This window comes from Durotheca rogersii, assembly GCF_024521655.1.
Source record: "Durotheca rogersii strain YMJ 92031201 chromosome Unknown GGS23scaffold_21, whole genome shotgun sequence".
Classification (NCBI taxonomy): domain Eukaryota; kingdom Fungi; phylum Ascomycota; class Sordariomycetes; order Xylariales; family Xylariaceae; genus Durotheca; species Durotheca rogersii.
The window spans coordinates 499,542-525,147 of record NW_026251252.1 but is presented as its reverse complement, the minus strand read 5'-3'; the positions used below and the strand labels follow the sequence as shown (position 1 = coordinate 525,147).

General features: G+C 45.9%; 3 protein-coding genes and 1 non-coding gene across 4 annotated transcripts; 2 read left to right on the top strand and 2 right to left on the bottom strand.

The window, feature by feature from the left end:
* The first annotated feature begins 1,927 nt into the window (after positions 1–1,927).
* GGS23DRAFT_579367 (uncharacterized protein) lies at positions 1,928–4,084 on the top strand. Its single transcript, XM_051517050.1, has 3 exons — positions 1,928–2,870; positions 2,968–3,338; positions 3,418–4,084. Exons 1-3 carry the CDS (start codon positions 2,607–2,609, stop codon positions 3,947–3,949), a joined length of 1,167 nt encoding a protein of 388 aa, XP_051369598.1. The 5' UTR covers positions 1,928–2,606; the 3' UTR covers positions 3,950–4,084.
* Positions 4,085–5,866: 1,782 nt separating this feature from the next.
* Positions 5,867–9,491, top strand: GGS23DRAFT_613441 (acetyl-CoA synthetase-like protein; the record flags this gene model as incomplete). Its single annotated transcript, XM_051520568.1, has 3 exons — positions 5,867–6,849; positions 6,914–7,949; positions 8,028–9,491. 3 exons carry the CDS (start codon positions 5,867–5,869, stop codon positions 9,168–9,170), a joined length of 3,162 nt encoding a protein of 1,053 aa, XP_051369597.1. The 3' UTR covers positions 9,171–9,491.
* GGS23DRAFT_579364 (uncharacterized protein) lies at positions 9,275–11,960 on the bottom strand. Its single transcript, XM_051517049.1, has one exon. The coding sequence runs from the start codon at positions 11,743–11,745 to the stop codon at positions 9,616–9,618; it is 2,130 nt and encodes a 709-aa protein (XP_051369596.1). The 5' UTR covers positions 11,746–11,960; the 3' UTR covers positions 9,275–9,615.
* Positions 11,961–12,588: 628 nt separating this feature from the next.
* GGS23DRAFT_t68 lies at positions 12,589–12,728 on the bottom strand. The gene has a single exon. It is a non-coding gene; the product is annotated as a tRNA-Thr (tRNA).
* Positions 12,729–25,606: the final 12,878 nt, after the last annotated feature.

Below are 25,606 nucleotides of genomic sequence, written 5' to 3'. Positions count from 1 at the left end.
TCCTATTGTGCTTCGGTTATGCCGTACACGTCTCGGCGCGGATCTGAGGCTTCCCGAGTGCGGCGAGTGTTCCGAGTCTCCCTCTAAATCATCCTTTTTCTCTCTCTCTCGGCGGCGTGCGCTACAAAATTGAGGTTGCGAGGTTGTGAAATGGGCAACCCGGGACGTGCGGACCGGGCGACTTTAGCGGTCGCGTCGCGTGGGACAGGCTGGCAAGTCGTTGCGGCTATGTCTCGAATCGCGGAGGCAAATGTAGGAATGGAGTCGGTGCCGGTACGAATAGGGGAAGCCGTTGGGTCGGAGTCATGAACCGTTCGATAAGAGGCCTGCGTAATGCAATATGAAGTGTGGTGGGAGGTGTGTCTGGTATAGGTGGTAAAACGAGGTATGCAATGTGCTAGGCGGTAGAGAAGTGTACCTGTAGATGTTGTAAGGCTACCTCTCACCTGGGGAGGTACCTACCTAGGTACCTACCTAACCCAGGAGACGTTAGGTACCTACATTAAGGGGGAGGGATATGATCCGGAGGTACCTAGGTACCTGTTTCTATTACCTAATTTAAAGCGCATGGCAAGAGTGCCCCCGGTATTTGCTATCGATTAACCCTCTTAGGACAGGACGACGAAGGGGGCCAATCATATCGCCATCTGTACCAAGGGGTAAGTGAACAGCTCATGTTAAGTGCACCCACCAGCATATATATCTAGTGTAACACACACGTACTTACGTGCATTTGATATGTTATACCTAAGTAGCCTACGTCACCGGTGCCTTACGCAGATACGAGGTAGGTACCTAGGTAGACGGTAGGTAGGCACCTAGGAAACCTCACGCTCTAGAATGATGTACGGTTCGCATTTGATTAAGCGTCTATTCCGAATTCTGCTCAAGGAAGTGTGCATGTTTAGAGTTGCCAATGTATTCAAGGTCACATAACAATCTATAAACAGCGTGGAATACCTCTGGTTGTCCATCCAGGGGTATCTTACCCCTATATGGATGTGGGCACCTACGCTCATCTAACGGTAGCGCCAAGGCAAGTGACCCATAACACTACCTACGGTAGGTACCTCCTACGCACCTCCTATATCCGTCTATCCCGGCCGAATGCCCACATCGGCCCGTGCGTCATGGGTCGCCAACGAAGAGGTCCCTAAACACCGGCATTTGCAGGGCAGGTCGTGTCGCCTCGACAGGCGCGGAGAATACCCAAGTTGTAGAGCATGTATGGGTCGGCATATATGTATTGGTAAACAGCCTCAATCGTAAGCAGTTGTAAGGGCCAGCTTGCACCGAAATGTTGGTCATTGTGAAGTGTAGGTGAGAGTCATATGCATTACAACTACCTGGTTGGATTTAGAGGAGGTAGGTAAGTGGTAGGTACCTAAGTTCGCAGTGGGTAACCCACGCAGGTCAGGTGTATTAACTTGAATATGACCGAAGCCAGGAAGGCTCACGATCAAATATTTAAAGCTCTGACATTACCTACGCACATAGTAAATGCCTAGGTACGTAAGAGGTGCTTAATATTTTCATTGACATCTCCAGTGGCCATATAACTACCGACCTCCTGTGCATTAGGTGTTAGTATAGCCTTCCCCCCCCCAGTTGATCGACAAGCGACGACTATGTGTAGTCTTCTATTCTTATCCCAGTTGTATCGCTTCTGCAGCGAGCATTTACCCACCTCGCTAACCCTCTATGCTCTCCCCTTCCTTCTATTTTCCAGGCTTCGAGACCAAAAGAGGCGTGTCGTATCGCGTCGTCCGAGGCAGCCTAGTGCCTCACGCTCCCTTCGCTTGCTCCTGGCTAGGACTCCTCGAGGGGCCGGAAGGTTGCCGTATCGACGTGATGGGCATGATCACGCATGCATGACCCTTCCCTGGCCGCATATCCGACCTACAGGGAATACTACCTACATACATATACGTGTAGTAATGGTGCGCGGCGACGGGACATGGCGAGGCCGCTGCAGCATCGTCTAATTGTCGGCATATGTTTTTACTGACCCTCTTCCGTTGCAACCCTTCGACCGCTTTCCAGTGTAACATCTCGCGAACGAGCTTAAGACATCCATCCCAAATCCCACCTGTGTACCAAAGTCCCATCCTCTGGCTGCGTCCTCGTCGGTATGGGTCCCTCCAGACGCACCAGAGGCCCCATGTGTCGAGATGGAAAACCTTGATTTTATTCTTCCCAAGCCCGCCATCCCATAGCCAACTCATTTCCCCACGACAGAGTGAAGCTGAAGGCCAAACCCGCCCCCAACCCACCAATTCCGCCTGCATCCCCCCTCCCCCGATCGTGATTGAGAACCCTCCAAATCTCTTTTCGCGCGTGTGGGTGTTCTGGTGGTTGTCACGATGTTTCAAACCCTACTCCCCACCCTCCCCTCCTCCGCCGCTGGGCCAGAGATTGGACGTGTTCCCGTGATGGTTGAACTGTAAAAGCCAGACATCTGTTCGCTCCTCCAACGTGCGTACCAAATGCCGGGCCTCTCGTCTTATACGTCTTACTTCGACCCATTCTGGGCTTACTTCCTCTGGGCGAGCTGATGGGAATCCTACTTGGTCTTCGCCAGGCTGCCGAGACCAAGCCGCGGAACGATGGCGTCCATCATCGACACCCATGCCCAAAGGCTCACCATCGGCATCGTTGTCGTATGCCTCGGGATGTCCGTCCTATCCTTTGGCCTGCGGATATATGCTAGAAGCGTCTCGGCCGCGAAGCTTTGGTGGGACGACTATTGGATGGCCCTGCCCATGCTTGTGTGTATAGCCATGAGCACAAACGACTTCATCGGACTCGTATACGGGTCCGGCAAGCACCAGGCGGAACTGGACGAGGATGTAGTGATGGCTTTTATGAAGGTATGAGGGAGACGAAAGTTTCAAATTCGTCCTCTCCGCGGGCGAGGATGTTACAACGGCCCTGCTAATCAAGAGCTCCGATATACCACCGGCCTAGAATCTCTACGTTTACATGATCTTCTGGTCAATAGGCGTCTTCAGTGTGAAGGTCGGCATCCTTCTGTTCTACTGGCGGGTTTTTCACACGAATGCCTTCCGCGCAACAGCACTCGTCGTCGGCTGTTTCTCGGTCGGGATGTTCGTTTCCAACTTCTTTTCTTTCACTTTCCAATGCACCCCGATCGAGAGCTTCTGGATGGCCAGGCCGGAGGATTGCATCGATCAGCACTCGTTCTATCTGGCGTCTGCCGTAATCAACGTCGTCGGTGACGTTACCGTGCTCGCCTTGCCGCTGCCAGTTATCTGGGGCCTACATACCTCGAGGGGTAAGAAATGGACGCTGAGCTTCCTATTTCTTCTAGGTACCTTGTAAGTCGAGCCTCCACCTAGGGCAAGTATGAGAGAGAAGAAGGAAAACTCGCTTTTCTTGCTGACCCCGATAACTCAGCGTCTGCATCGCGAGTATTTTTCGCATCGTTGGCGTGTACGAGATCGACCCGACCGACTTCACATACAGTAATGTTTCTGGCGGGCTGTGGAGCACGATCGAAGTGGAAATCGGCTTTATCTGTGCCAATCTCCCCGCGGTCCGACCTGTCGTATTCAGGTGGTTCGGAATTGGTAGCTCGGCGGCCGCCTACGGATCCGAGAGTACTGGTCCGAGACAATACGGTATCTCTGCCAAAGGCGCGAGCAGGTCTGGCCACATTGTCCTCGGAAGCGGACAGCGGGAGCCGGACCTGCTCGACTCGGATACAGAAGCGCTCACAAGGCGAGGGAGGGATAGCGGATTAACCCTGACTACCACGGGAGGGCTAAGCGGTGACGGTCGAGGCTCGGCATTTGGGCTCGCTGAAATTGTCGTCAAGACGGATATCGGTATATCGATAGATCCCAACCATTCCCCATTGCACAATGGAAAGCCGAGTCACTTCGTTCGGATCACGGCACTAGGCGCGGGGAAAGACTATTACAAGTAAAACAGCACTCAAACTCGCGATTCACCCCTTGAAAAGCGGTATAATCCTCTTGTACATGTAACCTGAATGGGAAAATATTAATGTACCTACTTAATAATATATGTGGCTGGCTTCTTGACCCTGCCTATCACCTAATACCGCTCCCCGAGGCTTATTGCAACCATATGAGCGGTCGGTCCTACAGATATGCTACCATATCCTACCTACATATAGCTACACTTAATAGTACAATAACGCGTAAGCCCTGTAGCGGCGACCAGTAGGCTAACAACTCTGCAAGTTCGCGGCACCGCGAAGGTCCGAGATAAAGGATCTACGACGGAATTGCCTTTGTGGGGAGTACATGATATGTGAAGTTCGTATGCAGAATTACTTGCTGCCGCCGGAGGATTCGCCGGTTGCAATACCTCCTTACCACCGGATGAAACCCTTCACTCGGAAATATACCTACTTGCCACTACCCGGCTCCATCCTAGACATACCGAGAGAAAGAAGGATGGTTGCGCAAAACGTAGACGCCTACATTCTGCGACTTGCAGACGTAGGCTTATAAGGGCCGATCCCGTACGTGACGCGCACCTATATCTCTGCAAGTAGGTGTATAGTTCGTCAAAGCGCACAAAGCGAGGGATGGGAATTTACTAGGTAGTGCGAACCAATGAGGATATGTAGATACCCACCGCCCCCTTGGGCTTCCAACTATTACAGCCCACTACAAACAAGTTTCTCTCACAAAGATGGTTGATATCAATATGTCGTCCATTTGTTGCTGCGTCGCCATTTGCATGAGGCATCACATATCCATTGCGGTACGCACACACCCTTCAAACCAGGGACAGAATCCTTCGCACCGGCAGTGGTGGCCGGCGGCCTATAGAGTCTCGCGTAGGCCGCAAGGATCCTGCGGGAGAAGGAGGGATATGTGGATAATCACGGACGTTCCAACCTAACCTGGCCAGTTTCCCATGCAGCCCTCTCGGCGGCAGGCCCAGGCCCCCTCCTGCAAAGGCATTACGTAGACCGGTCTACCGGTCTATTCTCACGGGCACTAGGGCCTGGTGAAGCTTGACTGAACTACAAACAAGCCACACCTAGAGTATCCCCTCTCCTTAAACGAGGGAGGGTATGCATCAAAGAACCAGCTTATTTCCCTCCGCATCCGTGCCGTGATATTCACCGTACTCGCCCTGGACGAGAGGGGGATTTCACCTAAGCCCGTAACTAATAGATAAAACCCATCGACTAGTGGTGCCAAAGCCAGTATAAAAGGTGGGCTGAGGAAACCCGACTTCTTAGCGGTAGAGAGCCGGTTGATCAAAGCATCCCTATTTGCATATCAAAGGGAAGTGGCAAAAGTCGCATTTGGCTTCTGAACTACTCGCAGAATCGAAGGTCTAAGAGGACGCCATAGAGCGGAGTGATGTTGGTGGTATTAGTTGCCAAGTTCATGCCGATATATCCCGTGTCTTCGGTGACATCCCGAGTTCGCGGGTGTACATGAAAGGATCGCTTCCTCGGCGAGATACAAAGGATTGGTATTGAAGTAAGTGTTGCATTACAAAAATATCTTTCTGATCGTAACACGAGTCCTGGGCTGCCGTGGCAGTACTATCGCTTTGTTGATGCATCTCGAGGTAGACCCAACAGAACGGAGGACACACGGCTCCCACGTGCCAACAACAATGAGTCCAGTCAAGCGGTGAAAGCTGCCGCTCTGCAGGCATCAGGAGGCCGTTGTAAGAGTATAAAGTCGTACGCATAGCATGCACCCCGTACACACCCGAAGCCATGCCCACAGCTATTCCCCCCTTACTACCTTGCAACTACACGTTCCATACTTTGACCGACGCTCGCGAAGGACTTCTTCCCGTCGTTGTTGGGTTTTAGTAACTTGATATTACTATAAGCTCACCCGTCATGGCCAATATCTCATCCGAGATTATTGAAGAACGAATCCGCAAGTTCGGCAAGCTATGGATGATAGACGACCTTCTCCGCGTGCGAGGGAGGGACGAAGAACAAGTTCCCATCCTCGGCTACCCCAGATACGAACACGACGCTACTGAATATGAATACTTCACGGGGAAGGACCTCGATCGTATGGTTGATGAAGCTTGTCGGGTATTGGTAAGCGCCGGCCTCAAGGTCAACTCACACAGGACTGTCGCCCTCTTCGCGCCTTCTGACTTGTCTTTTGTCGTCTGTTTCTTCGCCCTCTTCCGCCTCGGATGTAAGGTATTAACCATGTCAATCCGCCTGAGCGAGATAGCATGTATCAACCTGCTCCAGCGGTCAAACTGTGATACAATATTATACGGGACCACGGCTCGTATTACGACAGCGATAGCCGAGATCGGGACCGCGCGTCAAGATCTCAAGCTCATACAGATACCGGCTAGGAAGGACTTTGATAAGCCAGAAGGACCCTCGAGACCCTTCCATCGTCCTATATCCGACATAGAGGCAGAACACGCACAGGTGGCGCTCGTAATGCATTCGTCTGGATCCACGGGGCTTCCCAAGCCATTGCTACTGTCCCACCGAAGCCTCCTGAACTCCGTAGTCTTGGGAACGGGCCTCCGAGCATTTAACGTACTGCCATGGTACCACATTCACGGTGTCATGACATCCTTCCAAGCAATGTGGATGCGCAGGCCTACCCATCTGTTCAACTCGAACTTGCCGCTGACGGCAGATAACCTGATCGCGGCGCTCAAGTCGATCCGGCCCGAGATCTGCCATACGGTACCATACGTGCTGAAGTTGATGGCCGAGGAGGAGGACGGCATTGACGTCCTCAGAAATTGCAAGGTTGTGACGTCGGCTGGTGCGAGGACGCCGGATGAGCTCGGTGATAGGGTAGTCCAAGCCGGCGTAAAGCTCGGCCTCATATATGGTTTGTTCGTCTCCCATGGGGCCCCTAACCGTTTCTCGAGAATACCTACTAATCAGACCTCTTTAAAGAACCGAGGTCGGCCACGTTGGCGACTCTATCCATCGCGAACCCGGCGATGGCACATGGAACTATATCAGGCCGTATCCAAACATACGTGAACACATGACCTTCCAAAAAGTCCACGATGATGTTTACGAGAGTGTCTACCTCAAGTCTCACCCTGCGCTCATAGGGAGCAACTCGGAGGACCCTCCGGGATCCTTTCACTCGGGCGACCTCTTCACCCCCCACCCAACTATAGACTGGGCCTGGAAATACGTCGCTCGCGCCGATGATAGGATTACCTTGCTTAGCGGGGAGAAGGTTATGCCCCTGAACACGGAGGGGATCGTCCGCGAGAGCCCTCTCGTGCGCGACGCCCTCATGGTCGGGAACGATCGTCTCGTGCCCGGCCTATTAGTATTCCGCTCTTCAGTTGCGGATAGTCTATCAGATGAAGAGTTCGTCGGCGCCATCATGCCTTACATAGACAGGGCGAATCAGATCGCCGAAGAGTTCGCCCGCCTCACCCCAGACATGATACTCCCCGTCGCTTCCGATGCCGAATACCCCACCACGGACAAGAACACCATCATTCGTGCAGCAGCGTACGCTCGGTTCAAGGACGTGATCGAGTCCCTTTACAACAAGGATGATGTCGCTGCCGACCAGCAAGACAGCAAGCACCTGAAGCTCGATGTCGCGCAGCTAGAGCAGTTCATAATGCGACTCGTGTGCAAGGAAACAGGAGTCGAGGCGCTGGACCGGGATGCCGACCTTTTCGCCGCTGGGGTCGACAGCCTCCGCGCAGCCCATATACGCAGGCTGCTGCAGCACGACGTCGATCTTGGAGGACACGTGCTGCCTACCAACGTGGTGTACGATTCGGGTTCCGTCGCTAAGCTCGCCCAGGTCCTTTTCGCAATGCGCACAGGAAAGAAGTTGGAAAATGGACATGCGGGCGACGAGGATGGGATAAAGAACATGGAAAGGATCATTGCCGACTTCGGTCAGTTCCAGCCGTGGACGCCAGGTAAACTTGCGAACCCTGAAAAGCACACAGTGGTAAGCAGCATAATCCCCCCCTCCCCCTCTAGCCTCACCCCTTTCTCGAGAGACTGCTCAACTTACGATTGAACCTAGATCCTCACGGGCGCAAGCGGAGCACTTGGAGCACATCTGCTAAGTCAACTATTGGACGATCCCAAGGTGGAGAAGGTCATCTGCCTCGTGAGAGGCGGTGACGGACCGGGCCGCATCCGCAAGTCCATGGAGGTCCGTGGGCTCGGTACTATGAGCAGCGACGAGCGACGAGCTCGCGCGCTCGTGGCCCTCTCGACGAACAATCTGGGGGCGCCGAAGCTGGGCCTGGCCCCCGAAGACTACGCGGCGCTGCGAGCGTCAGCTACCCTCATCATCCACGCGGCTTGGCCGGTTAACTTCAACGTCTCTCTGGCGAGCTTCCTCCCCCACATCGCAGGTTTGCGCAACCTCGTCGATCTGTCGCTGAGCGTCCCGTTCCGCGAGCCGGCCCGCCTCGTCTTCGCAAGCAGCATCTCGGCGGCCTTCCGGACACCGAAGCCGGCAACGGTGCCCGAGGGGCCGGTGGAGTCCCTCGCGTACGCCGCGGCGACGGGGTACGCGCGCTCCAAGATGATCGGCGAGCGCATCTGCTCCGCCGCGGCGGCGGGCGGCGCGGCGGTCGGCGTCCTGCGCATCGGGCAGATCTCGGCGGACACCGTCAGCGGCATCTGGAACGCCAAGGAGGCCATCCCGATCATGGTCCGCAGCGGGGTCGAGCTTCGCGCGCTGCCGCGCCTCGAGGGCGGCCACGACGTCTGCGACTGGATGCCGGTAGACATCGCGGCCCGCGCTTGCCTGCAACTCGCCGCGAGGGTCGAGGCGGGGGCGAACGAGGCGCGTTTCTACAACGTCAGGCCGCCGCATGGGTTCTCCTGGAACGAGCAGTTCTTGCCGGCGCTGCGCGAGGCCGGCTTAAAGTTCGAGCGTGTCGGCTTCCAGGAGTGGCTGGAGAGGCTGCGGGCGCGGGCCGGAGAGCTCGGCCCTGCTGCCGAAGCGAGACTGCCAGCCATCAAGCTTGTAGGTTACTATGAGGATGCGTACAGCGGCTCAGGCGTCGGCTCGGGTGCTGGCTTAAGGTACGATATACAGGGGGCGTGTCGGGACAGCAGCGCTATCCGCCTCTGTCCGCAGATTCTCAAGGCCGGGCTCGTCTCTAGGATGGTCCACCATTGGGTTGGAGGCGCCATACCGAACATACCCTGACCTGGAACCCCGGCTAGCGTCCATAGACACCACTCCTCCCTTATGGATACGTGCTGGGCATATGTACATTCCTGGCGGAGTGTACGTAAACAGAAGGGTTGATAGGGGGGGGGGGGGATGGGAGCCCGAACCACGTCCAGTAGACAAGTAGAAAATAACTTGTTGATTTCTTGCTCACATCCACAATGTATCGACATATCGACGGCGGCAAAGCAGGATACACATTGGCAGGTATACACGATAGCTATGGTGGTGACCTATTTACGGGCTGGATACTTCGTACAGTTCGGAAAATTAAACGGATCGTAATTAGGATGTGAACACCCTGCCAGAGACGGGAAGTGTGGCCAGTAATAGGTACAAAGCGATATCAACATATCTACACCGAAACCGGGATCGTAACACCGAACCGTAAGCCGTCATGACCCAAGCCGTCAATCGACGCCTATTCACCCCGACCTCTATAATTCCCCATCTTCTCGATAGAACTCATGATGCCGCTCCGCATGCCTATGCCACTACTAGGACGCGGGAGGCCGCCCTGAGACCCGCCGTTCTTGGCCCGTTCGTGAGAGATGCCGCCAATCCTACTTTCGGTGGGCTTCTTCGCCGAGCCGGGAGCCTTGAGGCCCGATGGACGTCCGCTTATGCTATTGCGGAAATTGCCGGAGCTGGTCGGCTGGACCCTGGGAATGGCAGGCCGGGCTGGAGTCGGTTCGGCCTGGACGATACTCTGAATCGACATCATCTCTTCGGCCAGCTGGACAAGCTCTCCTTTCTCGACACGCTCCTTTTCCAGAAGCCGATGGAGTTCGAAGTTATCCGTCTTGATGCTATGGACAACAGCCTCGAGCTTCTGGATCTCGGCATTCAGTTCCTTGATCTGCGCGGAATCCCTGGCAGCTTGTGCTTTGCGCTCCTCGTCGACGATACTCTGGTTGGGGTCGACCCTAGTCATGGTGGCATCCCGACCAAGTTTTAGTCGCTCGTTCTCCTCCGCAAGATCCCCTACTTGGCCCTCGAGCTCGCGGACCTTCTTCTCCCAGCGGTTCTCGTAGCTCTTCTTCAACGCCGCGACCTTAGTTTCGTGCTTACTCTTATAGAGTGCGTGGAGCTCGCGAGCGACACGCTCCACGGCGATCTCGACATCGCGGGACCCGGAATTCTTCGTCTTGTCAGACGACTTATTGCTGCCGGGGTCGGAGGACGCGTCTGAGGTTGCCTTGCCAGCTCGCATACCCGCCATCTTGCTCTCGGCTTCCTGGGCCATCATCTCGGCCGCCTCGCGTCGCTTCTCGCTCTCTTCGAACTTGAACTCGAGCTCTTCGCGTTCTCGCTGGCCGATCACAATTTCCTCCTTCACCTTGCGCAGCACAGCCTCCATCTCCCGGCCGCGCCTCTCCCAGCTATCCTTCTCCTCGGCCAACGCTTCTCTGGCGGCCCTATCCTCGCGAAGCTGCTCCATGCACTCACCGACGCGCTTCTCGGCATCGCCAACCGCCGTCTTGAGCGACGAGACTTCGGCTTCCTTGCCGCTAAGAGATGCCTTCAAGCTACTGATCTCGGAGAGGAAGCCGGATTTGAGTGATTCCAGCTCCCTGGGCGTTATGGTAGGGATACTGCGAGGCGTGGGGAGAGGTGGGATCTCGAAGTCGAGGAGGTTGGACTGTTGATGATGGGGTGTCGCAGCGACCGCGCTCTGTGGGGCTCTAGAAGAGGAGAGTCTACCTGGGAGCTGATCGGTGAAGTCCATGAGTAGGTTTGTCGTATTTCCGGATTCATGCATGGTAGGAGGCCTGGGGTTTCTCAAAGGCGATGGCTCGGGTCGACTTCGAACAGAGGCAGGAGACATGCCGGCATTGGTAAACCGAGTCGGACTATGCCCGATTTTGGCAAACATAGTCATGTCGGGCACAGCGGAGAAGGTGCTCAAGGCGCTAATCGCGGTGTCATCTGCCGAGGGGTCTTCGTCCGAGTCCGCGTCTGCGTGTTGGCCACCAGTAGACACGGCCGCTACTGAAGTACTAGGGTCGTTTTCATGGGCATCGTCCAGCGCGGTATCATCATCCTCAAAGATCTGTATGGCGGTTGCTAGGCCCTCATTCTGACGCAGCGCCTCCTCGAGACTCATCTCTTGTTCCCGCACCGGGGGCACGCTGGGCTGCTTGTCAGGCGTCGGGGAGAGGCTGCCGTTGTTTATCCTAACAGGGAAGCGAGAGATTTTTCGCGGGTTCTTGGTGAAGGGCGATTGCTTTCGGGGTGATTGAGAGTCGAGGTCCAGGCCCACATCATGCGCGCTTAGGATCTTCAGAGGCGAAAGCTCGGTACCAGACAGTATTCTCGAATGGCGAGACTTGGACGGGGAGACATTTTCCTGGTTATGGCCGGCGGGGCCCTTCTCATCCGTCGCCTGAGGGGCAGGCGGGGGGCTCGACATATCGTGACGGTCAGCAGCGGGTTCTCTGCTTGCTTCAGTTGTGCGGGCTGTGGCTTCGTATTTGTCGAGGAGGCGGCTTGCAGGAGGCGTCGCGATGTTCAGCATGCTGCTCTGGGCGGGAGTCAGTGGCAAGGCCATCCAGGAACGGAATTGGTTATCAAGATGCGAATGCGCGTGCGCTGTTCTTGGCTATGTCAAAGAGATCGAAGGTGCTAATGCGTGTTCTGCTGTGGTAGGAGCAAGAATTATGAAAGGCGGGAAGGGCGGGATGGGAAATGGATTTGTTCAAGGAGTTGTGCTGCCGCAAGAGGTCAGGCCTCGTTCTCTCCTTCGTTGACAGAGCAACAAATATCACCAGCCTTATCCGCCTCAGCAAAAACAACCCCAAAAGCGTAGCGTACATAAGTAAGCACGTGACTTCTTGCGCCTCTCATCCAGCCTTCCGACCAATACAATACCTAGGAGCTCCCTATCTTAGGGGTCAGGTACCTACTCCCCTAAGGCAGGTACCTCCATACCCTGTGTTATGTAGGAAGGTACCTTAGGTATATTTATTAGGACTTCCACACAGACGAGCCTCGGAATGCCCCCAGGGGGAGAGGAGACCTCTGACCAGCCCCCAAGCCCCCCATTCCATCAAGGCACCCAGGAGACAGAAGCTCTATTAGCTCTAGGAAAAAGGGGCTTCCCTCCCTGAGTGCATCAGTACCTAAATACCTACATGGTGCCGAGATCATATCCGTGCTGCTTATAAAATTGAGTTGTTGTTAAGCCTATTACTGCGAACTCCTGAGGCAAGCGTGAAATATATGTATTGGGAAAACAAGGTGGAAGAGACAGCAGGATTGCCTGCCCCTTCAGAGCTAAGAGTATACCTTCCTTTACGGTACACGTCATATGCCGTATCTAAGGTGTTCGCAGAAGGAGCCTTGAACTGGTAAGAATAAAAAGGACGGAAATGTTGCAAAAAAGGTAAACCACAGCCCCCGGCGAGATTCGAACTCGCAATCTTCAGATCGCTCTTTTTACATAGCTAGGGGTCGAGTTAGAACATAAATACATGCGACATCTTCAGAGGAATACGTACAAGTCTGACGCGTTAACCATTACGCCACGAGGGCATTCTTTCCCCCAGCATGTGGGATCATTGGTTAAGAGCACAAACTTTTTCAACCAATCATTGTACATACCAAATCTCGAGTACTTGTCTTTATATTCTCTTTGCCAACTTGCGCATGGAAAGGCAGTGTACAATGCTATGCGGTTGTGAGCTTTGTTAGGGTTGCATTTACGGAATCGTAGCCTCGGAAAGGCCAAGTATGATGCAGGTCATTTGGGCCGAAAGCAGCGTGTTGATGTTGGCGGTCCGGGTTCTCAGATGCTCACTCACTCACCAGGTGCCAGTCCTGCAGCTGCCCAGCAGGCGGAATGCCAGATCTTCTTGATGGTGGAAGCTACGGCCGAAAACTGCGAATCGGCACATGCAGCGCTTGGGAGGAAGTGCTCACTGGTAACATGAGAACCCAGGCGCGGCGATGTCGCCTCCGGTCGTGGCGGCTTAAAAAGCCTAGTCGCGGTCACGACTGTTAGCTAATCAGGGGCGGCTACTCCCTTAAGCAGGTACTTCATTAAGCACAGGTAGTATGTTTGTTTGATGTATACGTATAGTATACACCCGTCTGGTAACGAGGTGGTGGTGCGCTGTCATGCGCCGTTGTTACCCCCCCAGGTACCTACTTACTCGTAGTTCCGTATTGTTACGCACCCCTAAAGTATAGCATGTAGAGCATGTGACAGGCCGGCAAACGGCAGGCAATTCCGATACCCATATTTAGATAATATTTGAGCCGATTGCAACTTGCTGGGGCTAGGAACATCTGTTTTTAATGCATTTGCGCATGCTGTGAGCCTCTACACTAAGTAAGGAGGCATACGGAGTCGCATAGCTACAACTGGGAAAAAACTCCACTTTTCGGTACGTACACCCTAGGGGTGTGGTAGGTAGGAAGGTACAGGTTGAATATTCAATTATACGTAGGGAAGGAGCTACCCTCTGGTTAGGTCGGCTAATAGGTAAGCTAGACTATCCCTTCGCGAGCTAGGTATTTTATATAGGTTTATATATAAACGATTTATTACCGTAAAAAACCGGAAAGAAATCGGAAAAATCGGAAATTTACTTACGTAATTAATTAGCTTAATTAAATTAATATATAAACTTTTCGGATTTTTTACTTAATAATATAAGAAATTATTTATGATTTAAAGGGTTTTAAAACGATATTAATAATTTATTATATAATTTATTAATAACATTATTAACTATACTTATATCGATATATTTACTATAGTGGTACGGTGGATCTAGGCTACGTAACCTTTTCGATATATATTTATATGGGTCGCGTACTTATATTTTCATTAGCTAAACTTAGACCTATAGATATTACGACCTATAGCCATTTACTCGTTTCTTGCTATGCCTTTCTAGCCTTCCTCCTTTTCTTTTTCTAGTTCCCTTTTCCTAGCTACCGTTTCAGTTAGCCGATTAACCGATTATAATTATTTATAGCTACGATCTTAGTTAATCGGTACTAAGCTAGTTATTAGTAGTTAGGTAGTTATTTCGTACCTCCGTTAGCGTACCTACGTTACTCCTATTTAGTAGCGATTACTTAATAGCCCGAGCCGTAACCTTATTAGTCTTAGGAGCGACCTTTTACGTTTGTTTTTATAGTTATTAAGTTTAGGATTCGTCGATTAAGAGATTCCTTAATTTTTAATTAATTAGGAGCTATTTTTCGTAGCTTTTAGATTAAGCCTTTTCAGGTAACTGAATTAATAGGAAGGGCAGATAACCATAGCGACCATTAATAACCTACGCCCTCCCATTAGCTTTTAATTAGCTTACTTAAAAGCTCGTTCGTCGATTAATAGATTTATCTTATTCTCGTTTCTTAGTTATTTTTTTTAAAGGAGCTATGTCCGTTTTTACCCGGTTTCGCCTTCGTTTTTAATAGTACCTAGATGGCCGTTTTCTTAATTGATTTAACCAAGTTACCGCTACTACCTCCTTTTTTATAATAATAACCTCGTACGCGCTTAAAAGCATCCGTTCTTTACCGATTAATTTATTTCGATTATAAGAGGCTTACCGATAGCTTCGATCGCCTTTATTTTATCCCTACTAGCTAGTTACGGTACCTAGGGAGGTTTCTCCCTAACCGATAAGGTACTACGATGCCTTTATTTACTATACGAAGATACCGATAGACCTTATACCTACGAACGTGATCGGGGAACCTACCGATTAGCGCGAGAGACCTATAAACGATACCGAAACGAACGAATTAAATAGATATTAAATAAAATAGCCTAGAAAAAAAAAAACAGTTATAAGTCATAGTCGAAAATAGTCATAGTAATACCCGGAGACCCTTCTTATCGCCCTTACCGATATATGGTTAATAGGAAGAGCCTAGAGAGCCCCTAGAACTACGTACAGGGGAGGGATCGAGGGTTAAGGGAAGCCCGGTAGATACTACCAGACGAATATAAGAACGGTTATACGAGAATAACTAGAAACGAATCAGAAACGGGCCTTAAATAGGATATATTAATTAGTTTATAGGATTAGGATTAATTAAAAGGATTAATAACTATAAACGAAAAGGACGGAGATTACGTTATATCGTATGGGATTATTTCTTTATTTCTTACGGGAGCTACGCTTATTTTACCTACCCGTTATAGTTCCTATTTTTTAATTAATCCCTATTATTTCCTAATAGCCCTAATGAACCTAGCTCGCTCCTAATTAATTAGGGTTAATTAGGAATAGGTTAATTAAGTTAGTTTATAGGTTATAGCTCCGCTAGCCTAGTTATTCTTATTATTAAATCTTTCCTATTATTTCCTATTAATCGTTAGTTAAACTAGCTTAGCTCCTAGTTAGTAGCGATTAAATAGGTTTGGAATTGATTAGGAATTAGGTTTAGGATTAGGTACGGCTGCAGTTAGTTACCCACTCCACCACCTACTTATTACTATTGTAATTATTCCCAGTTATTAGGATTACCTTATTTCTTCCTAACTTATCCTATTAGCCTTTAATTAAACTAGCTAGCTTTTAGTTAATTAGGGTTAATCGTAATTAGGTTAATTAGTAGTTAATTAGGTTTAATAGAAACGAGAGCTACCGTACCTATTACTATTAGGAGTTTAATTACTCCTTACGGATTAATTAAACTAAGGAGGCTATAGTAATACGGTAGATCTAGGCTACTAAGGAGGAGCAGAGCGTACGCGATGCTAGAGACCCGGATATATTTACTCGAAAGTATACTCTATCGAAGGCTATAGCACGTACGATGGTCCAAGATAAATAAAACTAATATCGTTATTCTAATCGAAAGGCAAAGAATCTAATGCAGTTATCGTATCTTAGTTATGCCCCTTAGTCGTAGAGATATAATAGTCGCTAGCCCGAAGGTATAAGAGGTAAGGGGAGAAAAGGGGCAAAACGCAAAAGTTATTTATTCGGCTATAGCGGCACGACGAAGTAACTTAAGCGCTTATAACTAAGATAGATGCACTAATCGGAGAACGACGAATCTAATGGCAAAAACGAATCTTTAATTAAGGTAAAAATGGCAAAGATAATAATCTAGCTAGGTAATAAACTAAATAATAAGCATAGCATCTCCCGTACTTACGGGAGCTATAGTTACTCTATATAGGCATAAGGCCTATCGTAACGTGTCACGTAATACATCAAGAGGGCATGTCTTACCGCACCACTACACTACGTAGCCTTTTCGATATATATTTATATAGGCCGCGTACTTATATTTTCATTAGCTAGACTTAGATATATAGATATTACGACCTATAGCTATTTATTCGTTTCTTGCTATGCCTTTCTAGCTATCCTCCTCATTACCCTTTTCTAGTTTCCTTTCCTAGCTACCGTTTTAGCTGGCCGATTAACCGATTATAGTTATTTATAGCTATAATCTTAGTTAATCGGTACTAGGCTAGTTATTAGTAGTTAAGTAGCCGTTTCGTACCTCCGTTAGCGTACTTACGCTACTCTTGTTTAGTAGCGACTACCTAGTAGCCCGAGCCGTAACCTCATTAGTCTTAAGAGCGACCTTTTGCGCCCGTTTTTATAGTTAATAGGTTTAGGATACGACGATTAGGAGATTCCCTGTTTTTTAGTTAATCAGGAGCTATTTTCGTAACTCCAGAGCCGTTTTTCGTAGTAAGGAGGAGCAGAGCGTACGCGATACTGGAGACCCGGATATGTTTACTCGAAAGCGTACTCTATCGAAGACTATAGTACGTACGATAGTCTAAGATAAATGAAACTAATGTCGCTATACTAATCGAGAGGTAAGGAATCTAATATAGTTATCGTATCTTAGCTATGCCCTTTGGTCGTAGAGATATAGTAGTCGCTAGCCCGAAGGTATAAGAGATAAGGGGGAAAAAGAGGTAAAACGTAAAAGTTACTTATTCGGCTATAGCGGTACGACGAAGTAACTTAAGCGTTTATAACTAAGATAAATATATTAATCGGAGAACGATAAATCTAATAATAAAAACGAATCTTTAATTAAGGTAAAAATAATAAAGATAATAATTTAATTAAGTAATAAACTAAATAATAAGTATAGCATATCCCGTACTTACGGGAGCTATGGTTATTTTATATAGGTATAAGGCTTATCGTAACGTATTACGTAATATATTAAGAGGGTATGTTTTACCGTATTATTATAACCTCCTTAGTTTAATTATACCGTAAGGAATAATTAAATTAAAAAGGATAGTACGGTATATCCCGATTAATATCTCCCCTTAAAAACTACCGCGAAACTTCATTTTACCGGTTATTATTTAATTATTACCGTCGTATCTTTAGCTTTTCGTTTAATATTATAAGGAGGCCCTTTTATTACTTTACGGCTAACTTAGCCCGGTTTACCTTCGCCGATCTAACCCGATCGACGTTCTTCTTCTTTATTTCGGCTACCTTTTTCTTAATTTCGTTTTAGCCCTCTTAATTAGGGGGATAGTAAGGGAACGGACGCGTTCCGAAAGTTAATTAGGTATCTTTCCTTTACCTATACGGTATAAAAGTCTTTCCCGATTAGAAAGCCTTAATCCTTTTTAGTCTAGGGGAAGGAAGGAAACGCGCTATAACCTTAACGAGGTTATTATAACGGAGGTTTACGTCCGTCGATACGAAGGAGTAAGAGGAATTAGGTATTAAAGCTATAGAGGAACGACGGATTTCGGCTTATGCGATAAACCGAACGGAGGATTTACGGCTAAGGAATTCGTCGATCGGCGTATTTTAAGCGGATATTATAGCGTTAATAAGGTTAATTCGCTTTTAATAATCTACGGCTTACCGAAGACGTTTAACGATACCTACCCCTCCCTTTAAAACTTAAACGTTATAAAATTACTTTATTATTTCGGCGTATTTTCTTATAATATTAAAGAAATCGAGCCCCTTATTCTCTTAGGCTTAACGCGCGACCTTAATCGGTCGTTTAAAGATAAGATACGGTAAAATACCGCTTTAAAAACCGTAACTAAAGCTATCTTATTAATTTATTAGCGCGACGTAATAAGTAGACTAAGGGGTTATATTAGGTTCGAGATTACCGTCTTTCCATATCCGCCGTAGCTAGCCGAGCGCGTACGCCGCTTAATCGAAGGCGCCGTCCTTAATTATATTAAAGCTAAATAATCTTCGGGGCTTAGGGAGGTATAATATTACGGCGAAGTAGGCTTAGAAGAACTTTAAGGAATCGGTAATAACTCGTTCGAGGTTTATTAAATCCGTATAGATCGTAAAGACTAAAATAGAAATAAGGTTATCGAGGAGGTATTAACGGGTTAGGAAATTAAACGATCTTATCGATCGGTAGCCTATCGTTTAATACGGGTTTACTTCGAAGGCCGCCTTTCGGCCTTTAAGGTCGTAATTAATTATAGTATGGAAGGCGCGGATATCTTCGTTAGTAAGGTAATCGTAACGGGCGAGGCATACGAAAGAATTAGCTAGGGCTACCTTCGTTTATTCCTATAACTATTAGTTTATGATTCGGGATCGATTAACGGATAGCCGGAAGGCTTAGGTTATATCGGATCTTAATTCGATCGGACCTTTCCTCGAATCGTAATTATTTAGAATACTAAGCTAATACTTTTCTATATTACTTTAGTTATCTTTATTATTATAAATCTCCCGTAGGAGTTTTATTAAGTCGGCTAAATCGGTACGACGTACGTTTCTATAAACGGAAGAAAGGAAGAAGGAAGGAGGGATTCCGGCGGAACGGGGGAAAGATATAATAAAAATGAAAAAAAAGAATTAAAGGAAGAAGAAGTAAAGATAATAAATTAAAGGTAAAAATAAGAATTTAAATTAATAATAAGAAAGGTAGGCTAGAGATTAATAAGAATATAATAATTATAAGGGGGGGGTTTTCGAAATAGAATACCTAAAGAAGAAAAAGAAAAGGAGGAAGGGAGACGTATTAACGATATAGTTAGATATACCTTTACGATTAACGCTTTAGGAAAGCGCGTTCCCCTATATACGTATAGAGCTATAATAAGAAACGCGTTAGCTTATAGCTTCCTATTATATACTCTTAGTAAAGTAATAAGTACGTACGTTCGTAGACTCGTAATTAAACGTAGGCTAAGGTAGGTATTATCGAGACTCTTCTAAGTACGGTACTTACGACCTAAGTAACGTATTCGACTTTCTTATTCTCGTCCGACCTCCCTTCTTATTTCTCGTTATTCTACGGTTCCGATTTACTTCCTTTCTTTTATTCCTTAGGTCCTTTATCTTCGTTTTAATTCGTTTTTCGATTTTTCTTAATTCTAGATTTATAATTTCGTCGTCCTTATTTCTCTTTTTCTTATATATATATATAATAAACCCTACCATTTAAAAGTAACTCCTTAAACTAAACTAAGCGACCGCCTTTAAGCTACTCGAGTAGTTAAAAGCTACGGGAATTACCGACGAAGAGATTACCGGAGCGTTTAAAAAGGCTAAGGAGGATAAAAAGAAAGCCGTAACGTATTAACGGATTAAGTCGATACCGCCGCCGGTAAACCTAATAAATAAGTAACCCGACGAATCCTTCCGCCGCTTATCCTTTACCGAGGAGTTCCGGGACGTTAATCGATTAATTCCTAAGCCTTAATAGGTACTATACGCCCCGTACTTCCGTCCCTTAGACTAAAGCCCGAAAGTAATCATCGGCCGGTAGCTCCGAGATATCGAGAGAATTCGGGTAATAAATTAATAACGCTAGATATATAGCTCTTAATATTAATAAGATCTATTAATCGAGGGCTATATTAATTAATAATAAGATAATTCGTAACGTCTGGTTTTATTTTCTAGGTAGGCCGGCGGCCGGCCGGTATATCGTATAAGAAATTATAAGTAAGGACTTTTAAGAGGTTACCTACCTTTAAAGCTACGTTATATTTCTCGCTCGTTACGTTTAATCCTTTCGCCGTCGGACGTTATTTATAAAGATTAATAATAAGGGCCTAGTTAACGAATATTTCCGTCGGTTAGCGATAAACCTTTATTACGTCGCTAGTTTATTTATTTAATAATATAAAGTACCTAACGAAATACCTTATTAATATTACGAACGCCGGTTCGCTTTTTTCGATACCGCTAAATACGCGGATATATAGCCCTTCTTTTCCTACCGATCCTTAGCCCCCGATCGTATCTTTAGGTATTCTTACGGTATTTACCTTTTTTTTATTAACGGGATACGTTATAAATTCCGGAACGAGCGGTTTACCTACTTACGGGTAAGGATAAATCGTAACCCTCCTTTAGTAAAGGATCTAAGCTAGGCCTTATACCCGCTTATAATACGGGTAACGAAGGAGGAGTTATTATTTATAATAAATTCGAAGATCGCTACTTTCCGGGGGTCGGAAAGTAAGTAAGTTTCTAGTTTTCTTAATAATTAATAAATAAAGGATAGGATAAGAGGATAAAGAGGAAAAGAAAGGTATTAATCGGCGGGTATACGTTACTTCTGGCTTATTTTTAGACGCGTATTCCTTTTCTTTCTTTTTTCTTTTACTTTTATTAATATGAATTACTTTCCTTACTTTCCCTTTGTTACGTAACTAGCGAGAGCTAAGCTTAGGTTAATAGGTTATTCGTAAAGAAAGTAATGGAATAAGGGTAAGAAGGTATATATTAACTAACTAGAAAAGAAGGAAAGCTATTAGAGAATATGGAGCGATTTATAAGTATATATAGTAGTACTTAGCTAGCTTAGGTAAGCTAGGTAATTCCTACTAAAGGTATATACCTACGTAATATATTCCTTAGTTAAGCTTACGATAATAAGGTTAACTATAGTCCTTTACTTTCGATAATAGCCTAAGGAATTATTCCCTAGTCTCGCTATATCTTATTAAGGTTAATCGATTACTAGGTACCCTATCTCGGGCTTCCTTATATTCCCTTATCCGTATATACTCCGGTTTATTACTAGTAATATTTTCTCTTAAGTTATATACTTTTCGTATCCCTTACTTAATACTCCATAGTTTATTATAAATGAAAATAATTACTCGTATAATTATTCGTATAATTATTCGCTTTCGATTAAACGGTAATTAGCTATATAAGTAATATAGTAATAGTAGTAATAATAGCTCTGGTTTTAATACTAAGATTTAATCTCTTTTATTACTATCGCGCGCGCTCGCGCGCGTTACCTATGCTAACCGATTCTACCGTTTCCCTTACGAAGGCGGTTAAGTATAAATATATCTAGGATTTCTCGCTTTCGAATTAAGTATACCTCTCTTTCTTCTTTTCTTCCCTAAGTTATTTATTATAGGTATATATACCTAACTATAATTAAGTAATTCTATTAATTACGCGATCGTAAGCTAATATAATTAATAAAGCTTCGTTAATTTATTATCGTAAGGTAAGTCCGCTTCCTTTATAATTTACGTAAAACGTAACTCGCGTATTATACGAATCGTAATATACTTTTATTAAGCGACCGTAGAATAATAACTTAACTTATTACGATAAGGGTTATTATTTACGACTAATATATTATTCTTAATATTAAAGTATCCTAGGATAATAAAGCGACCGTTAGTTATTTTATATTAATAAGTAAGAGGTTATTCGAGATAATCCGTTTATTACTTATTCGTTATTTACCGGTAGTAATATAATACCGTAATTAACGATTTCTTAATATATCCGATACTTAAGAGCTTCGTAAGATAATATTAGCGCTTTAAGGTATCGTAGCCTCGCTAGAATAAAGGATACTTAGCCTTTCCGCCGCGAGCTCTTAACCTATCTCCCGTATTCGTACGGGGGATAGCGTTAGAGCTTCGGCCGGTAGCTTTACTCGCCGCGGAAGGATACCCTTTACTTCCGGGTCCGGAGCCTTAGTTATCGCTTAGCTTTTTAAGGACCTTTTTATCGACGAAGGCGACGTCGATATAATCGTACCTAACGCCTTAGTATAACGTACCTAGGCCTTAGTTACTCGCGTTCCTTAGGGTATCGTATCCCGAGCTATTAAGGTTTCTACCGACGAATCTTTTAAAAAGGAATTCTCCGAGGAAAACTCCTTCTCTTTATACGAAGGAGTAATCGAGGAAGGCGACCGTCCGGTTATATTAATTACTCGTAAGGTTTCCTCGCGTAAAATCCGAACCTAGACTTACGTATATTAAGTTACGTCCTCTAATAATATCGCCGTTACTTACGTAACTTAAGCGGCCGTTATTATTATTATTCCGATTCGTAATAATATCGTAAAACGAGGATAAGAACGAGGCCGTAGCGCTTCCTCGGCTTCCGGAATTATTACCGCTTTCGTTACTCCTTTTAACCCGGCCGCTCCGGCGGTTCCGTTTAATACCCCCGTCGTACCGGCCGCTCCTGCTTTTACTACCGTCGTCCTAGGAACTACCTCGACCTTCCGTAATCGAAAGTACGAAGCTCGCCGTATAATCCCTTACTTAAGTTACGTACGTAATACGGCTTAGAATAAGTCTATTAAAGAGTATTTCGATTTTCTTTAAAGTACCGGCCGTTACTACCGCTATTTATCCGGTTACGCTTACGTATCTTTATAAGTCTTCTTACCTCCGTACGTTAAGGTTTAAAGCTAATATTATATAAGGCCGACGCTTTAATCCTATCGGTTATTTACTTTATCGTCGCCCGTATCGAGGGTTCTACCGATATATAAGCCTTATTCCGCGTTATTTAATACTCGTTAACGTTACTTATAAGCCCTTAAGCTCGTTACGATAATAAAGGAGCTCCTAACCTTTTATTAAAATAAGGAATAAATACCCGCGGTTCCCGAAACCGTAAAGTCGCGACGAAGCGTAACTAACTCCGGTTAATTTACCTAGCTAGGCGTAAGCCTTTCGGTTATCGGACTATCGACCGTTCTTACCGTACCCGCCTTTAACTTTATACCTACTAATCCTTTTATTATTTTAACCGGCGTAAGTAACGCCTCCGCCGGCCTATCGATCGTAATACCTAGCGTAGCTTCGCCCGTTATCGCTTCCGAATAAGAATTAGATATAAAAATAAAAGACGTTAAAGAAAGAAAAGGAAAAGAAGAGACTTCCGAGGACGAAGAGTAATCTTTTAAGGAAGTAATATTTAAAATCGCTTACGTTTACGCGCCTATTTTTTTCGAGTAATACTTATATAAAGTATTATACCGATAGGCCGACCGCTTATACGAGGAAATTATTAAATATTAAAACGAACCCGCTAATATTTATATTTCCCGTTAATCCGACCGCGTTTATTACTTCCGTAATTAAGTTCTTTATCTTAAAATAGCCTTTCTATGTTAGGATTTAAAAGTAGTACGAATTCGGTATTTAGCGGTAAGGAAAGTTATCTCTATATAGCGATAGTACTTTATACCTATATATTAATTAATTAAGGGAAGAATTTACGTACCGTTAGTACTAAGGAGGAGTAGAGCGTACGCGATACTAGAGACCCGGATAGGTTTACTCGAAAGTATATTCTATCGAAGACTATAGTACGTACGATGGTCTAAGACGGATGAAACTAGTATCGCTATATTAATCGAGAGGTAAGGAATTTAATATAGTTATCGTATCTTAGTTATGCCTCTTAGTCGTAGAGATATAGTAGTCGCTAGCCCGAAGGTATAAGAGGTAAGGGGAGAAAAGGGGTAAAACGTAAAAGTTACTTATTCGGTTATAGCGGTACGACGAAGTAACTTAAGTACCTATAATTAAAATAAATATATTAATCGGAGAACGATAAATCTAATAGTAAAAACGAATCTTTAATTAAGGTAAAAATAGTAAAGATAATAATCTAATTAAGTAATAAATTCGATAATAAGTATAGTATATCCCGTACTTACGGGAGCTATGGTTACTTTATATAGGTATAAGGCCTATCGTAACGTATTACGTAATATATTAAGAGGGTATATTTTACCGTATTACTATAGCTTCCTTAGTTTAATTATACCGTAAGGAATAATTAAACTAAAAAGGATAATACGGTATATCCCGATTAATATCTCCCTTTAAAAACTATCGCGAAACTTTATTCCATCGGTTATTATTTAATTACTAAAGCCGGGCCTTTAGTTTTTCGTTTAATATAATAAGGAGGCCTCTTTATTACTTTACGGCTAACTTAGCTTAGTTTATTCTTACCGATCTAACCCGATCGGCGTTCTCTTTCTTTATTTCGGCTACCTTCTTCTTAGTTTCGGCCTAGCCCTCCTAATTAAGGGAATAATAAGGGAGCGGGCGCGTCTTAAGGGTTAATTAGGTATCTTTTCTTTACTTATACGGTATAGAGGTTTCCCCCGATTAAAAAGCCTTAATCCTTCCTAGTCGGGGGGGAGGAAGGGGACGCGTTATAACCTTAACGAGGTTATTATAGCAGAGGTTTACGTCCGTTAATACGAAGAAATAAGGGGGATTAAGTACTAAGGCTATAAAAGAACGACGGACTTCGGCTTACGCGATAAACCGGACGGAGGATTTACGGCTAAGGGGCTTACCGATCGGCGTATTTTACGCCGAGGCTATAGCGTTAATAAGGTCGATTCGCTTCTAGTAGTTTACGGCTTATCGGAAACGCTTAACGATATTAACCCCTTCCTTTAAAACCCGAACGCTATAAAATTACTCTACTACTTCGGCGTATTTTCTTATGGTATTAAGGAGGTCGAGGCCCTTATTTTTTTAGGCCTAGCGCGCGACCTCGATCGGTCGTTTAAAGATAAGATACGGTAGAATACCGCTTTAAAAACCGTAACTAAAGCTATCTTATTAGTTTATTAACGCGACGTAATAAGTAAATTAAGAAATTATATTAGGCTCGAGATTACCGTTTTTTTATACCTATTATAATTAGCTAAACGCGTACGCCGCTTAATCTAAGGCGCCGTCCTTAACTATATTAAAGCTAAATAATCTTCGGGGCTTAAGAAGATATAGTACTACGGCGAAATAGGCTTAGGAGAACTTTAAAGGGTCGGTAATAACTCGTTTAGGGTCTATTAGATCCGTATAGATCGTAAAAACTAAAGTAAAGATAAGGTTATCGAGGAGGTATTAGCGGGTTAGAAAATCGAACGATCCTACCGATCGGTAGCCTATCGTCTAATACGGATCTACTTCGAAGGCCGCTTTCTTACCTTCGAGGTCGTAACTAATTATAATATAGAAGGCGCGGATATCTTCGTTAATAAGGTAATCGTAACGGGCGACGTAAACGAAAGAATTAATTAAAGTTACCTTCGTTTACTTTTATAATTATTAGTCTATAGTTCGGGATCGATTAACGGATAGCCGGAAGGCCTAGGTTATATCGGATCCTAACTCGATCGGACCCTTCCTTAAATCGTAATTATTTAAA